We start from the raw sequence: 17,469 nt of genomic DNA, 5'->3' as shown, positions 1-17,469 counted from the left end.
CAGATTGGAACAAATAGAGTCCTGGATACAGCATCACATCTCACCTCTGAGCTTCAATGAGAACACCTGCAGTTCTGCAGAATTGGGGTTAGGAAAGTTCAGCTGCTACCTGCCCTTCATTCTTATGGATTCCACTTCTTGGCCATGGATGTTTTTGTTTGGTCAGGCAGTAACATTAAAGTAATGTATTTTCTTACAAAGGCAAACCTGAAAAGAAACAACCATTTGTGCACTGCCCCAAAGCCGGTGTTATTTTGGATACAACATTAGAGATTGTAGCAAACTGTGTCTACAGATGGAACCACAAACTCTTACAGGACATCCAATTCAGCCCTCTGAAAACATTAACACACTGCTCAATAGATTTCCACTGCTGTCTGCTCAGCAAATGCAACCTCACAGCCCTTCTTACACAAACACAGCACCAACGCCAACATAAAACATGACTGAGCTTTCAGTAGCACAAGTGAGAACCAAAATGATTAACCCTGGTGAGTCTGCAGCGTCACCAACCACTCTCAAAGCATTCCTTCCCCAAGCAGTGACAGACAGGCTCAGAAAAGCAAACAGCTCTAAAACACATCAACACCTTTATAGGTACAGTTTACATCATTCAAGGTGGCTCCTAAAAACAAGAGCAACCTGATCAAATGCTTCGCCCCTCATTCAGCTGGAATATTAAAGGAAATTGAGACCAAATGATTTCCATCTAGCCAGGTATCCACAGAACTATACTTTATATACAGTTTATTTCACTAGAGATTTCAGTTTTATACATAGTATAAAGGGGTATCCTGATATCACACATATAGTTATTTTACCGTACTGTTTAAGAACCAATTTTTTTTTTTTACATAATACAGTATTAAGTACCATATTAATTAAAACAAGTGATTTAAAAGAAACTACATATAAATGGATGTTTATCATACGCACAGTGCAAGAATGATTTTATATCACCGTAATCACAAAACGTGAATCTAAAATACAACACTGTGATTTAAAACTAATTTATGATTATGCTGCAGTATTGCAGTCAGATTGATTAATCTCTGTTTGAATTACCAAGCAATGTTAAATTCCAGACAAACAGCAGCAGCTTATAATTATGATTTCAAACTGATCTCTTCCACAGTAACCCAAGTTTTACAGAACACTGCTTTGTCCCTACTTCTGATCTTGATGGTGTCCTAAAGAAACATTACAATGGCACAGATTTCATTTGGAATGCTCTGGTAACCAATGCCAAACAAATGCTTTATTACTGCCATACGGGAAACCTTTCGGGATGATCAAAGAGTTTAAAGATGGAGATTTTAATGGGCAGAATTCGCAGAATTTTAGTAAGGAAATACAGGATTTCTCCTCTGCAAATAGGAAGAAAATACTGCCATGGAAATCAGGTTGTAAAATTAACAGAAAACAATCGTGGAAAAGAAAGCATTCGTAATGTAAACACGTCAGAGACGACTTCTTCATTTTCCCTTTTGCAGAGCAGGGCAGTGGATGAATATCAGCTAATAAGAAACAGACGTCTTCCTCAGAAGAACTACTTCACCATCACAGAATATATGTGGTAGCTGTTGAAAACTCCTAACATTTTCTCCCCTCCCTCCCCCCATAGTTTCAAGTTCAATAAATAGTAGAAAAATAATCCTTTACTTAAAAATCTTGAGATGCACTGTCCCAGGTTCCATACAGCAACTGTTGGAGCAATGAACTTTCTAAGAGCACAAAGCTGCAGAGAACCCGACTGACTCCCCCTGCTCCGTCTGGCACCTTTTTAGTCTTCAGCTGCACAGTTTTCTGCTCTTCCAGTTAAGGAAACCAAATCGTCTCTGGCTCTTTTAAGCTCTCCCTTCTCTTGGCTCAGCATAACAGGGCTTCCAAAGCTTCGGCTGCTGTATAAACTTGCATCCCTGGTTTTGGAGGTCTAACGTGCCTCCTGCTCCGTTTTATTAAATGTTATGGCAGGTCCATTCATCAAGCACATTTCCCTGCCATTTCTGAGCCAACCTTACATTTACGAGAACGTAAAGCTCTTATGCCTAAGAGTTTACTCAGGAAGTTTGTTAAACCGTTCCTGGTAAAAAGCACAGAAACAAAGGCGCCCATTGCTGCACGGATCACTGTTTGCAAGGTTTGCTGCTCGTGTTGTTCATTAGCATTCTGCATCCACAGTGTGTACGGTGACTGCAGCCTGTAAATGGTGGCTGTGGTGTAGAGTGGGGTGGTGCAACCGGTAGTGGTGAAACTTGTGGCTCAGCAGGGCCGCTGTCTGAGGTGGTGTGTCCAGGTCTAAGTCTTCGTCGTGGTTTCCAACATCAACACCAGCTGACAGCGGGTCGTTATTGCACGGCGGATTTTCGCTGTCCTCCTGAGGACTCATAGTGCTGTAGCCTAGAAAACAAAACAGAGGAGCTAAGGATGAAAAGCCAGACGTGGAGGTCAATATCCACAGCGCTCAGTGCCACACCTTGCTGCTATCAGACACAGCTGGCGCCTGGCAGAGAACAAACAAGGAGCTGCTGCAGCTGAGAGAAAAGGAATAAGGGACCACTGTCTGCACTGCCCCTCTTCCTTTATAAACTTTGGGAACCTACGGTCTGGAGGATGCACAGTAGCAAAACCATTCAACAGTTGGTTACGGAGGAATTGCTTGCACTAAATTCAGAAACAAAACACAGCAGAAGGGTTACTTTGCTGGGAGTTATGTTGGGAGGTGGCACCTTTAACACATGAGGGTGGTGAGGGACAGAAACAGGTTGCTCAGTGAGGTTGTTCTCCCTCCCTGGAAGCATTCAAGGCCAGGCTGGATGGGGCTGTGAGCAACCTGGTCTATAGGGGGAGGTGTCCCTGCCTACAGCAGGATCTTAAAGGCCCTTCCAACCCAAACCATTCTATGGTTCTGTATTACTTGAATTTCACAGACAAAAACTAAGTGGGCCCCACGACCTCTGTCCCCATCCAGCTACATTCGTCCTAGCAAGGACCACTGGCTAATGCCTGGAGGTAACAAAGCTTTTTCACATTATCGTGATGCATCATGCATAATCACAGCATTATACTTTTAGAAGGAAAGGAACACTTTTCACCTGTTGCAAAAATCCAGCGTATGTTTGCAATGCTGGTCAGCTTTCCATACAGTTAAAGAAATTTACTGAATCCACATGGAAGCATTTTGCACTGTTCCATTAAGCCCAATAGTACCAACTCTTCCAGTTAGGCATGCACACAGCATAAATTAACAGGAGGCTCTCCCTTGGCTAAAATAACTGCTACCGAAGGCTGAGAGGTTGAAGAAAACCAGACCAGACATCTTTGTGTGTAATGAAACATTGCATTCACAGGGTTATCCTAAGGAAATTATGTCACCTGAAAGTCAGCTAACAGCTAACTGTTGCAAGACAAGATTGTGCCTTCTCAGGGAGAAAGTCATCCTGTAACATGTCCCTTTGGTATTTTCTGTCCTTTTCTTTTGAAGCAGGTGTTTGTAGTTACTGTGAGATTTGATTTAACACAGAAACCAGCTGTTGCCACTCAGACTCAGTTTGCAGTGTCCTAAACAAAAACACCTGAGTATTTCTAAACATGGAAATGCAGCAAAAGTTTAAAGAAATAAAGATACGTCCTTAATTAGAATAATAATCCTTCTGAGAAAGTTTTGGCTAAGAGCTGAAAAAACCCCTCGTGCTTCTGAGCATCTCCGTTTTTCAGCTTGAGACATTTAGACAAAGAGTGTTGGAAATATCAGGGCAAGTACTCAATGCTGGTTCTCTCTTTCTATGGTCTGAGTGATGGTTTCTAGTTAGCAGAGGGGAACTGGGGAAGAAGAACGGGCAGCCCTCTGAAGAAGATGAAATTACAGAGAGTGAAAAATAGAAGTGCACATTTCAGGTATACGGGAAGCCTGCTAGTCCTGTTAACTGGGAACATGGCAAGGATTGGTGCAAAGGGATTATTAGTCAAGCAAATCTTTCTCAGCACAGGTAATCTGACCCCAAATCCAGGATAATGCCTCCTACAGCAAGATTGTCCCTTGGACATCTGCTCGCTCACATTGCAAGGTTTTGGCCTTGAGATTTCCTGTCCCCAGGAGTTCCATCAGTGAACTATCTTAGTATTTGAACAGATCTTCTACAAAGTAGATGGTCTCTATGACATGCTGTGGTAGACCGCCTTGCTTAACCCTCTCTTAACTTCCATTAAGTCCTCCTCATCAGACAACAGCATGACATCTTTCTAACTGCTTTTAAGACATAAGTAGTCTCAAGGCATGAGAGGTGTATCAAAATTCTCCTGATCTAAACAGTACGTATGGTGTGTGGGGGAGGGAGAGGAAACAAAGGCACAAGGTTGGACACCCTTCACTGCTACCCCTGTACATAGTTAATGTTGATTATTATTTGCTTAACAGTCACATAAAATGCTCTCTGTGGTGATAGTATTGGCTGAACGTACAGCAGAAAGGCTAAGGAGGCACCAGATCTCTAATCCACACTTACTTTACCCCTAGCAAATGCAGGCATCGTGGAATTTCATGAATGATACACATATTCCATCAAAGAAAAAGAGCAGTAGAGATGCAGGCTTGATTGCTTTCTCTCACTGAGTAGAAGAGGTCCATTATCTCAACTGAAGATCAAAATTGTTCGGGTTGGTAGTGGAAAACCAGTATGGTAAATATAGTAACATATTTGTCGGTCTGAATTCTGGTCATCCAGTTAAGCTGGCAGATCCCAACAATCAGACAGGGGTAGGATGGCATTTAGCTGCTTTTACTCTACCGCTCCTTCGCTGGACAATAATCACCGGCTGGAGGGTGTCAAAACTGCTTAGCTGTGAAGCAATAAAGTGCAAAGGTGGTTTGTTTGTTTTTTGCAGCCTTATCTGCAACACGCCAGACCTGTGAGTAACCACAATCATTAAGCTGTGTCCAGGATGGTGATTCAGAGTCTTACCGTGGTCACTCTCCGTTCCTGATCGACCCCAGTATCGGCGTCTGCGTTCTGGGCTGTGGGCATGCCGCTCTATTACTGCTGCTATGAATCGGGTGTTGCTGACTGGGGCAGAAAAAGAGACAGGACTGGTTTAAAAGGAAGTGCTTTTACTGAATTTTATTTGTGGGACACATCAGACACAGTGAAACAGGCTTTCTGCAAAATGACTGCTCAAACACTACTATTTTAAGACTGTCAAGTGACAGAGCAGTGGGAGTAAAGAGATTGTATCTAAACATAGAGTAGGTCAAGATTCATTCAAACTCATTCACTTGAAATAAGCAATTTAGAGAATTATCCTACCCATGCTAAAGAAACCACGGCAGCACCACAAGCCCACTCAAACTGGAGCTAACAAGGACTTGGAGAAGCAGTAGATGAAAGCCATCAAACTCAGATGTGCTTATTTCTCCACCTGTAAGCACTGACACAGTTTAGAGTCTTGGGAGTTGTTTTTAGCTCTCTCAGTGAGGGATCAGAGCCAGGGATCTGGTCTGAATCCGGAGCTTTCCCAGGGTTTTGGTGCACCTGTGTCATTTTGCAATACAGTACCACTACATGCAAAGTGTCATTTTTACTGACAGGTTAATTAAAATGAGTGTCCTAAATCAAAGCAAGATAGATTTACTGACATATTTGTTGAAGACTTGTCCTCTCCTTTCCAAGGCTGAACAAAGGTAGCAGCTTTGCATACCCTGTATTGTCACAGTTGCAATTTCTAAGCTGTGGCTCAGCTGCTGCTGGAAATGGTCATGATAGGGAACATAAGAGACAAACTTCCTCCACAAGGATTAAAGTCATTTTAAAATAAGAAACATAATTCTAAAAATAAGAAATGTAAATGAGACTGAAAGTGCATTTGAAGTTACGACTTAAAACATTGTGAAGTCATTTTCTACCGCTCATCAGCACAGCACTGCCTCATACATATGTTTTTAATTCCAGCTAATTAAGAAAACAAACCACTTGTTTACTCTTAATCTAACCTTTTTTACAGTGAAGTGATTTGGTACTTACTGATTCCTCTGTCTTCATGGCTGTCATCATCCCTCTCGTCCCTGTCGTTTTCCAGGTTCGACATACGCACTGACATTTCTACACACCATTACAAACAGAAAAATGCAACTGTTAACAGGAAGATTTTCCATCACCTTCTAATGGCTATCACCCTGGTAATGTAGTGGAAGCACCTTGCATTAATGTGCAGCCTTGCAGCCTGAGCTTGGCATGCTTTCTTTCAAAGACAGATGGGGCATAGGGTATTTTTTCGTATCTATGATCCCACAAACTGCACACTGAACAGAAGCAGGGATATACGTGAGAAACAGGCACGTTTCAAACAACCCAAGCAGAAGGTGTGTAAAAAATGTATTCCCCAAATTACCACTCCTGTGCAGGAATGAACATATATAACTGGTGTGTTATGACAAGGCACACAGAGCTGTGAACTTGAGCTTATCGTTTGAGCTCTGGAAAAATCATAACTTCAGCTTCCTGACAGGAAATGCTATTGAGTTCCTTGGACAGTTTCCTCTGTAGGCAGCAGGTCAGACTGCACCCAGAAGAGGGCAGCAATACACAGGCACCCTTATGAGGATAGGACCTTACTTTTACAGAGGCTGGCATGGAGAAATTAAAAGGGTGAAGCATGGAAGAGAGAGAAACAAAACCAAGGAAGGAGGTGGTTCATCTGTTTAGGTTGGATATTAGGTGGAAATTTTTCACCCAGAGGGTGGTGAGGCTCTGGAACAGGTTGCCCAAGGAGGCTGTGGATGCCCCATCCCTGCAGGCATTCCAGGCCAGGCTGGATGTGGCTCTGGGCAGCCTGGGCTGCTGGTTGGCGACCTGCACATAACAGGGGGTTGGAACCAGATGACCACTGTGGTCCTTTTCAACTCAGGCCATTCTGTGATTAATCAGCTCACCCTGTGCTGCCAAAGGTGACATGTGCTGGTGACTCCTCCGATGTATCTGGTGACGATACGCATACACTGCCAGGACGAGCACCATAATGCAGCCCATGATGCCTCCAGCCACCGGGCCGACCGGTGCGCTTTTTATCATGTTCAGAGTAATTACTTCATCTCCTAAATCAAAAAAAGGACAAAACAGAGGAAAAAAAAAACAACATCAATGCTCTGCAGAAAGGTTTAATGGTTTCTAGGTGTGCAACAGCACACACGGGAGAATACCCTTTAAACAGGAGAAGAAATCTGGAGAGAGCACATCTGAAGATTGCAAATGTGCAAAGCATATTCAGCAACTTGTCAAGACTTTCAAAAATACCATGCCCAGGACTGCCCTGATGCCTTGTTTTTATTTATTCTTTTTAAATTCCTTTACATGCTATTTTATGCTCGTTTACCACTAACACAGAAGACGAATTTGAAGCATGCTCTGACACTGTAAGCATTCATTACTAACTACAAAGAGTTAACGGAGCATCTGTTCAGAACAGCAGTTACCTATTGCTCCCAGGTCATCCACATATGGGCTCTTGGCTCCCACGATGCCACCGAAGCATTCCTTCTGAGGGGCACAGTAGGACTTATCCAGATGAGTCTTCCCATCGCTGTCTACCATACACCACTCACAGTCCAACACACCAAAGCAATCCCTGAAAATTAAAACCAGAAGACCACCACATTTACTGTCAATTCCAGAACTTTTCCCTTGACATAGCTCAGACTATTTTAGAATCAAGAGACAAAGAGAGGCCAAAATCATCTATAAACCTGTGCATTGTGTAACATTTGGCACAAAAACTTATCAGTAAAACGTTCAGGTAGCACAAGGTAAAGTTCGACAGGGGACCTGCATCTTGAGCTCACATTTCCAAGCCTGTTTGCCTTCTTCCTCTCTCACACTGAGTAAAGACAGAACTTCCTTTTTAGCTCCTCTAATATGACATTTCTCAGCATAGTAAAGCCTGACTGCAGTTCCACCCCTTTTCTGCAATCCTCTGCAAGATGTAAGACAGGATTTGGAAGACTGGTCAGAGCACAATGTGTTCTAGCAATCTCAGCTCCCTAGAGACCACTCATAACTAACAAAAAATAAATAGGCCCTCAAGCATCTCTACATAATGCCTGGAGTGGAAGAGAGAAGCAGGAAGCTGACAGGCAGCTAACATCTCCAGTGTGCTCCTAGGTAACCCCAGTTCAAATACTGTCTCATTTCTCTAAGCACTTTGATCCACATCTTCCCTCAAAAGGCAGACAAACATGGCAGTGCCGTCTGCTTTGCTAAAAGGAAGAATGTGTCCCTTCAACAGCAAGTCTTGTACTTGCACAACCCTCAGTTCTTCACAGAGTCACAAAGTGTGACCGGAAACCATTTGTTTGCTATTAACGGTGCTGTGTGGCTCGGTGATATTGAGGTCTTATGTTTCTGCACTGCAGCATGATGTTATCATTGGTGTGTGCTAAAACATCTCATCCTGGCACTGCATTTCCTTTTTTGTCCTTTCTTTTCTTGTTCAAACTGTGTAAGGAGGAGCTGTTTTCACTTTAAGGAACAGCATGAATTATTTCAGAAACAGTGCAGATCCTCAGGGAGGGAGAAGGGCCCTTTACCCGCTCTCTGTTCTCTGATTGCACTGAGTGTTAATGCACTGAGGGAGCGCATCCTGCAGACTCGGATCGATTGCTGTGAAAGTCATTGGCTCCTGGTGAACTTCACAACTAGGATTCCTAGATTGGGGCAAAAGGAAAAGCCTTGTATTAGAAGCTGCAGTCAAGTAATGAAAAATGTATCACCTTTACCCATTACAAATCATATGCTTAATTATCCCAAACAATGCTGTATATTAATCCTGGTCAGCATGAGCAAGCACTTTATTCTGTGTTAACTTTCACTACACGCCGTTTGCTCTCACCTGCTCTCAGCATTTGTGAGGTTGCCTGTGCATTCGTTTACCTCCAGAGGGCACTCACATGGGCATTCACATTCATTCTGCTCCATTCTGGAGAGACAAAAAGCACAAAAACAACGCATTAGACATCACTGCAATCTTAACCCCACAGTGCAGCTGCACCAGGGCTGCTCACCGTGGAGAAAGCTGCTCGGTATCCTTTCTCTTACCCCTGGGAATGCAGGGACTGTTCCTATTCTGTGCTGGGGTTGAGGACAATGCTCTAACTGAACCTCCCCGATCAGTTACCCACCCACTGACATTAAAAAAGCAGGCAGCCCCAGGCAAGTCTGAGAGCCAGATGTAAGGATCCTTCTTTCCAGTGGAACAAACATATGGTGTAGCCAAAATCTCCTGCAGTCGCTGGGACCCCCATGATGAAAAACTACACGTCAACTCGTATAAAATTGTGGGTATTAATATGCCAGAACAAAGGGCCTGATCCACAGCTAACTCCCCCTGACAAACTAAATCAGTTGTGGTCTTAAACCTTATCCACACATGACATATGAACACATCAAGAATAAACTACCCTTAATACAGTGACAGTACAGATTAAAAGACTAAAGGAATGTTAACTTACCATGTCCCTTCCAAACAGCACGGGTAAATTTTGTTTTCACTTTAGTTTTGCACTCCATGTTTTCATTTAACTTATCAAATAAACAGGTTATAAGAACCACACCATAAATGCCCACTTGTGCCCTATCTCCAGCTGACCTGTGGCAGTTCAGACACAGCCTGTCCACCATGCTGCAGGCGCAGAAAGCAAGTGAATCACAGGTCTCATTGACGATGCCCACGAAGGCATTGGTGCCCGGTATTCTTGTCAGCCTGTACTTGGAGCAGTGGCTGCCATGCACAAGGTTTGTCAGATCTCCCTAAGGAAAAACAAGGTGTTGTTAATGGCACAGCAAGAAAACAAAGCCTTAGGGAGCTTCAGTCTTTTCTCCTTCTGAAACACACAGAGCAGAGGGAGCACGAACATACAGAGACTGGCCTTTAGAAATAAGAGGCTTATACAACTGCTTAACAACCTGTTGTGTTTTGCTCATCTTCCAGACTACTACAAGGTGGAAGGATTTTGCTGAGGATGGAAAAAACGCACTTAGTTTGTAACCATCATTGTACAGCTGTGATCTATTTGGTGGCCAACTCCCTTCTGATTCTGCTTTGCACAGCACAGCTTAAGGGTTTGCTCTGTCCCATACAGTTTCCTTTAGAGTAATACGCTTTCTACTTTGCATTTCAAATGTGGGGGAAAAGTTTAAGTCTACCTGACACAAACCATTGTATTCTGACATAGTTTTCAAATATTTTTGACACTCATTTCCCATCTTCTCTTCTCATTAAACGTTGAAAAGTACTATTTAAAGAACAACTTCTCTCACAGAGCTTAACATCTTTTCAGTAATTCTGCAGTTATCTTGCAAGGGTGGATCTGTGGCACTGCAGTCAGCATTCATCATACAACCAGAGACAACAGACCCTGGCTTGGACTTCTAAGCATGGCTGAGCACAAGGGGAATCCACACCTCCAGCCTGCAGTCTGACAAGTGATATTCTGAAAATGCTCATGAACATTTCATCAGTAAAAACATCTGTTTTCTTGCCTAAGAAAGCTCTCTCCTTTTCGTGATGCTGGACTAGGCTTTGCAGACATCAACCACAGCTGCCCATCCGTAATCCCTTGTGTGTCAACTGACTTCTCAAGCGAGAACTATTTGTGCAGCCCGGATCACTGATTTCATGTTTGGATGAGGGTGAACAGAGGCCAACCCACACAGCAGGCTGGCTTAGACCCATGTCTGCTGATCCTGGCAGGAGTTCCTGTTACCACCAAAAGAAACCCAACCCAACCAAAGTACATTGAAAAGCAAAATAATAATTAAAAGCAAAACAAAACAAAACAAAAGAAAACAACACACTTACCACTAGGCTGGTATTAAATTTATAAAACCGCTGAACTGTTCTGTCACTGAAGCTGTTGCAGAGGTTTTTCTTGACAAAATTTGGGTGGTTAAGAATGTCATTTGCTACCAAGGGCTCCTGAGTGGAAAAAAACACAGGATTTTATGCCTTTCAGATCAGGCACAATCAGCAACTTCTCTGCAGTCCTTCCCACTTCAGAAGTTGGAAGAGTTAAGCACAGACTAAGGAAAAAGCAGCCAGACCTTGTGTGTAATATGCTGTTGCTCTACCGGCGCGTGTCCTTTGGGATCGATGAGTGTTGGGTGTGCCACCAGGTACCCTCTGTCCTCCATGATAAAGCACCTGCTCGTGGCAAGAAGAGCAAACAGCCTTCCTTTAGACTTCCATACTAATTAAAGAGAGGTTTTACACTCATTAAATGACATCCCACCCCAGAGAAAACACTTGGGCATCATTCACAACCCCCCCAACTGTTTCTTTCCAGCAGTTCCCATCAGTTTCCCAAGGGGAGGTGGTTACTGTGGCCACTCAACACTACCCAAGGTCTACAACGGAATCAGGAAAACATTTTAGAGTTTTGTTCCTTTATTTTTAAATTCTTTATTCCACCAAACTTATGGGGGTTTGCATTAGAAACTCATGTTGTGGATCTTATGTCTTCCCATGTAACATTTTCAAGATGTTGAAGAAAACAGGAGAACTAATAGGCATGTGACTAGAATAATGGAGAGAAAAGTTCTGCAGAGATCCATTTTAAAAACGAATGAATTCCTGCCAAGTAGTTGGAACTGATATCTCTTGATACCTGTAAGTACTTATGGAAAGGCTCTAAGCATTAGCTCCAGCTTCTACATTATAATATTATATATGATGCATATAATAATATGCTTGAAAATTCCAACTTAGAGAATGCAGAACAGAGGAAGCTATCTGATTCTTTTATTATTAACAGCTTTTAACTGGAGAAGGGAAAGAAAGAAAAAAAAAGAATGCCAAACCAGAAATCCTGATATGCATTTTAAACACAATACAAAAAAACACCCAAACCAGAAAAGAACCAGGAGGATGACAGAAAACCACTTCCCTTCTCAAATTTAGAGCTTAAAAACAAAGAAACAACAATGCCCAAACCATGTTATCATATTACACCAGATCCAAACTAGAGTCTTTCCCCAACCATGCGATTTTTCAAAGGCCAAGGAGAAAGGAACAATTCCATTCACACAGGTCAAACTAAAATTAGCTGCTCCAGATGAAACTGGACCTCTTGCAATCAATGCTGTGCTAGGTGGTTTTCAAAAATACAGCAAAAGTATATTTTAATAATAATTGTTAAAATGAATAGAGCTGGACTTATCATTACTACATGTGAATATTGACTGCTCGCAGTAACTAGGTAGGTCATTGTCCCCAAAAGGACATATCTAGGACAGCCCCAAATGAAAACAAATACAAGAGAATAGAAGTGTGTTCATTTAATAAAACTGTTTTGTTTTTTTTTGCTTTGTTTTGACCCAGGGTTTCAGTGAAGCCTAAATACAGTCAATGGAAATCTTCCTTTTTGCACCATAAATGACTGTTTTCTTAACTCATGATCTTGATCTTAAGCAACAAAAAGTCCACATAATCTTTAGGAGAAGAACAAGCACGAGTTCTAGAGCAAGTCAGAGAACAGACATTGTTGCCCAAGGAGGCTGTGGATGCCCCATCCCTGCAGGCATCCAAGGCCAGGCTGGATGTGGCTCTGGGCAGCCTGGGCTGCTGGTTGGTGACCTGCACGCAGCAGGGGGTTGGAACTGATGAGCGTTGTGCTCCTTTGCAACCCAGGCCATTCTATGGTTCTATCATTCTATGAATAGAATTCCACAGTAAGACAGGATGGAAAGTACCAGCGGGTTATCGGGTCCAAGAGAAACAGAACAGAACTGTGAAGATAATTATGAACAGAAAGAAAAGGCTTACCTGATTTTGTTTCCTCCATCTTGGTTACAAACTGGCAGCAGGTCCATGAGAACCTTGTAGAAGTACCGCAGGGTGAAGTCAATGCCCATCACAGCCACTGAATGCCCTGAAGACATCTGGGCACTGCAGAACAAGGGGAAAAAAGGCATGTGAAACACCAACTCAAATCCATACCTACACACTGAAGCTCTATTCGCTCTGACCACATCTGAATGAGCAGGCACAGTGACTGTAAATAAAGAGAACAATCTCTTATCAATCTACTCTTTGCTTTCTAAATTAAATAGTCAGTGCACACCAACAAATCAGTTTAGATCCAATCATCATGCATCTTCCATCTATGACTTCACAACACAAACTAGGACTGCAGATCCCCTATCATGTTTTGATTTGCTATTTTCCCTCCAATGAAGGGCAACTACAGAACAAACATTTAGGGGAAGTGCAGAACATGAAGTCTCTGTGGATGCTTATGGACAGCAGCAGGAAGGGCTGCTGTGCATTGTAATATCTTGCTCACACTGAAAATGTGCTCGTGTGCCTATTTCTACCAATTCAGGAATGCACTCAGTTGCCTTAGCAACTGATACATCAAAGCCTACAAGCCATTCTCAGGCTGATGCATGGAAGTATATTTTCTTATAGCTCTATAATGGTAAAGAATTGCTAATTTTGCTCAGTCTCATCTTTTTAACGTTCCTCACCCTCAGTACTGTGATTGTACAGTGGTTTACTGATGCAAACTGCATTAAGTAACTTCTTGCATGAGTCTTCTATTCCCAGACTCTAAAGAAGAAGGAAGATGTTCATGAAATGGGAGTTCCAGACAAACTAATGTTACTGAAACCCACACAGCTGTTCCTAACAATTAAATCTATTAACTCTACTGATCCTCTTCTTCCCCCCACACTTTTTTTTTTCTTTAGGGATTATAACTGCACGTGACTATAAGCTTTAGAGGTCATATTTACCCAGGAATCACACTTACATCTGCCAAACTTCATTTAACTCTTCGTTAATCATGTTCTAATAACCCATGCAACCTCTAAGTTCCTAAAGCCAGCTGGAATACCTCTCCCTAGATAAAAATCACAATTTTGATTAAGTGCACTTCTCTTCTTACAGAAGTGCTTATTTCCCTTGAAGAAATCTCTCTGTGAAAAGCATCACACAGGCATTAGGCACTGCTGCTCCTGTCAAAGAAGAGGCAGATGATGTGTGCTGGAAAACCTCAAATGGAGCCAAGATGTGTCCAAGAACAGAAAAACTGTCCCAAACTCTGCTGGCTCTGAGATCTGGATTTACCAGTGCAGTGTTAGAATTCACCTCCTTATCAGTCAGCTTTTAGATAGAGCACGTGAAGAAGCCATGTGCTCAGTGAAGAGCCTCCATATAGAAATTTGAGTATTTCTGAATCCTGGGAGCATTTATTACAGTAAGATTTAGTATATATTCTACCCACCAAACTCCTTTAAGCACCTTACATCTCAAAATGAACCCCTCCTATTGCTGGGGGCCTGGCAGGAAAGAGGTGAAACAAAGCCTGGTCCTCGTGGAAAGGGTCAACCTCAGCACTGACAAGGTCTGCAGTAATATTAACTGCATGAGAATGATGGAAACACCGAGATTCTCCTGGCTGACTCTTAAAGAAGGTATGTTAGCATTTTCCACTTCCTTTTTTTAAATCATGGAAAACATCAATGAATATGCTTCTTCCTATATGGCTGTGACGTCCCTTTAGCTACATGTGGTGCTTTAACCCCAAAGGCAAAGGCTGCTGTTTTCATTCTCGTGTTTTCTGCAGTCATGTAAGTGCAGTTTAATGCTTACAGACTTTTTCTTACATTGTCCATACTCCTGAACTCCCACAGAAATGCACAAACTGACCTTTAAGAAAGCAGTTTTGCTGGGCTGGCCTCCGCTGGCAGTTTGGTAGATCTGCCTTCACCTTATTCCCTTCAAGCACCACCATGGTGCATGCAACTCTTATTTGTGCATAACTTCAACAAGCTTCCTCAAATTCAGAGACTGTCTTGACCCCAGCTCTCCCAGACCTCCCAATGAAGCAGTCCCTCTCCCTCTCCTCAATTCCCACCTTATATATGTGAGGTTTCATCACACAGTCATCCAGCAGCACATCCTCCCTCACTCACTCTTTCTTTATGCTCTTATCATTCATACACTAAAGCCTCCTTCTGAATATAAACCTATTCCTATCCCAGGGATATCCTATTTCCAGTGAATCTACACAAGGTTATACTGCATTTTGTCAAATGCACTTTAAAACCAGGTTGGTTTTCAGTTCTCAACCACACAGCTGTCACTCAGTCTATTTCTCTCCTGTCCAAAATAGATCTCTTTAGAAGATAACTGAGAATATTCTTACTTGACATAAACCTGGAAACACAATTTACCTGGAAGAGTGAATGGTGTGACTGATGGTAACGACGTAACCCGCCCCTCCTACATCTAAATAAGGACCAGTAAAGGTAATTAGCCCTGGATTGGCCACTGCATGTAAGTACCTAAGGGAAGCAAAAGAAACATTGGTAACTAGAGAGAAATTAGAGAGAAACTGTTACTTTAAAATTTAAGACCATATCCTTGATTTTGTAGAAATGCAGTCAAGCATTAAATTCTGCACACTGACAATGATGTGCTACCAAATTCATGTTTCTTAACACTAAACAAGTTCCTAAGCATGATTCATGAAACATTTTAACTGCTGAAAATGCTTTAGTGTATGAAAAAGCTGTCACCCCATTTTCCTCTGCCCAGAACACCAGCTTACAGGGCTGTGCTGCACTGCACAAGCAGCCTGACTGACTTCTAAATAAAAAGATGGCTTTTGTCTGATGTTGCATCAATAATGAAAATAATGAGAGGCCTTTACAATCCCTTGTCTCACTGCAAAAACAGAGCAATATCCCATCACTTTCTCTGTCACTAAAAACATAAGCAACGATGAAGAGGAAGAAAACCTGAGGAAAAGAATCAAAATGAGGGGAAATGATTCTTCAGGGGAAAAGTGGAGCTGTGTGCAGCTGGAGGCATTGCAGCCATCCAGGGGCTCACTCAGAGTCACAGCAGGGCAGCACCTGGCTGCCTGCTTCCAACAAAGCATGTGTCACAACACACTGCTCACCAGTCTCAGGCTCTCATTTGTAATGTATACAAATATTTTCCCCAAATCAGCTGCTAGTGCATAATTAATAGCTTGCAGACAAGCCAGCCAATTCCTATTTTACATCAGCGAGGGAACCCACTGCAAACAAACAAACAAACAAGAGGACTGAAATATTCACAGCCCAAAGAAGGCACAAGGAGCTGAAAACGCTTCTGAGAGCTGAATTAGTGAATCACTGCAGGGGCTGCTCATTTTCTGAATATTTATATTCCCATCTGCTATAGCAGAGATATGAAACAGAAGCTATCATTTAAAATAAAGGGGTTGGAATTAGAAGCAAGAGAGGCTCTAACTAGTTGCATGTACGCACGCAGCCTTTCACCCACGATGACAACATTTCTACTTAAGCAGTTTACAGCTGACCCTAACAACCCAGGCTATGAAATCGATACCAAATCTTTTCCTCATTGCCCGACCAGATTATCCAAAGCTTTGATAACAGAACCCTAAAACTCACCATTGTCTCCTGGTGGGATCAAATGCTTTGTCCATGAGGGAACCGGGGTAAATTCGGAGCACCCCATTGGGGGTTGCTATGTAACGGCGCACAATATAACTGTTCAACTGTTCATAACTACTCATTTCCATTTGTGTCATCCATTCATCTGTGACGTGACTGGTAGCCATTACTTCATTTCTGACAGAGAACTGCAAAACAAAGGCAGACCTAGCAGGGTTCCTCTAAGACTTGCATGAAAAGATAATAAGCTGCTCGCGGGGTTTCCTAAAGCTCCATCAGAGATCATCTAAACTCAATTACTTGTTTAAAGTCTTCTCACACCAGACAGATCCGGCACATTCCAAGCAAAGGAAAAGCTTATTAGAATGAAATACCCTTGTCATTACCTCTGTGGCTTTTTTAATTCAGGTAAATAAAAATAGTGCTCTGCTTGCAGAAAAAAAGAACAGAGTTTTCACCTTTACATGCCTAAAAACACCCAAATAATTTCCACTTGGAATTTTCTGCAGCTTTATTTATTCTCATGTTTATTTCAATAGCTGCTCATCAACTTTTTTTCTCGGCCTCCTGGGGAAAGATGCTCCGTCCTCTCTCTGCTCCTTGAGGCCCACTGCCATCTCTCCAGGCACGAGGACACCACTCCAAAACACCACTACCACCCTATAGCCCTAAGAGCATCGGGAAATAAACGCAGGTACCGCATTCAGGTACTGCCCTCTGGGATGAATGTAGTGCGAGCTGACCATCCAGGAGGTCAAGCCAAAGGCCCAAGCTGGGAAGAAAGCAGGGACAGAAGTGTGGCCAACAGCAAGGATGTACCTTAAGGCCAGGGTTAGCAATCAGGCGCGTGTTGTCGCTGAGGTACGCCGTGTAGTGCTCCACCATCCGCTTCGTCTCGGGCTGGCTGAGATGTTCATAAGGAGAAGAGAAGCTGCCCGCAGAGAGCATTACTGTAGGGCTTTCTGAAAAGAGCAAGATATTAGAAAGTTAAGGACAGTGAATTGGACGTGCTATG

At 42.7% G+C, this 17,469-nt stretch overlaps 1 protein-coding gene across 1 annotated transcript in view; it reads right to left on the bottom strand.

Annotated features, from left to right (window-relative positions):
- Nucleotides 1-730: 730 nt before the first annotated feature.
- Nucleotides 731-17,469, bottom strand: part of CACHD1 (cache domain containing 1) — an 88,340-nt gene continuing 71,601 nt past the window's right edge. Inside the window, exons 14-27 of the mRNA XM_042819887.1 lie at nt 17,274-17,416; nt 16,452-16,642; nt 15,222-15,332; nt 12,808-12,930; nt 11,088-11,187; nt 10,846-10,962; nt 9,634-9,794; nt 8,878-8,964; nt 8,576-8,692; nt 7,466-7,617; nt 6,926-7,087; nt 6,018-6,095; nt 4,962-5,063; nt 731-2,400 (exon numbers count right to left, since the gene is read on the bottom strand). Of these exons, the coding sequence (XP_042675821.1) occupies nt 2,162-2,400; nt 4,962-5,063; nt 6,018-6,095; nt 6,926-7,087; nt 7,466-7,617; nt 8,576-8,692; nt 8,878-8,964; nt 9,634-9,794; nt 10,846-10,962; nt 11,088-11,187; nt 12,808-12,930; nt 15,222-15,332; nt 16,452-16,642; nt 17,274-17,416 (1,883 nt within the window). The 3' untranslated portion in view covers nt 731-2,161. The remainder of the gene's footprint in view (nt 2,401-4,961; nt 5,064-6,017; nt 6,096-6,925; nt 7,088-7,465; nt 7,618-8,575; nt 8,693-8,877; nt 8,965-9,633; nt 9,795-10,845; nt 10,963-11,087; nt 11,188-12,807; nt 12,931-15,221; nt 15,333-16,451; nt 16,643-17,273; nt 17,417-17,469) is intronic.

This window comes from Centrocercus urophasianus, unplaced genomic scaffold, assembly GCF_019232065.1.
Source record: "Centrocercus urophasianus isolate 14NV4802_14NV808 unplaced genomic scaffold, USGS_Curo_1.0 seq_18, whole genome shotgun sequence".
NCBI classification, from domain to species: Eukaryota; Metazoa; Chordata; class Aves; order Galliformes; family Phasianidae; genus Centrocercus; species Centrocercus urophasianus.
Note: the sequence above shows the minus strand (reverse complement) of the source record. Positions and strands in the feature narration are given on the sequence as shown.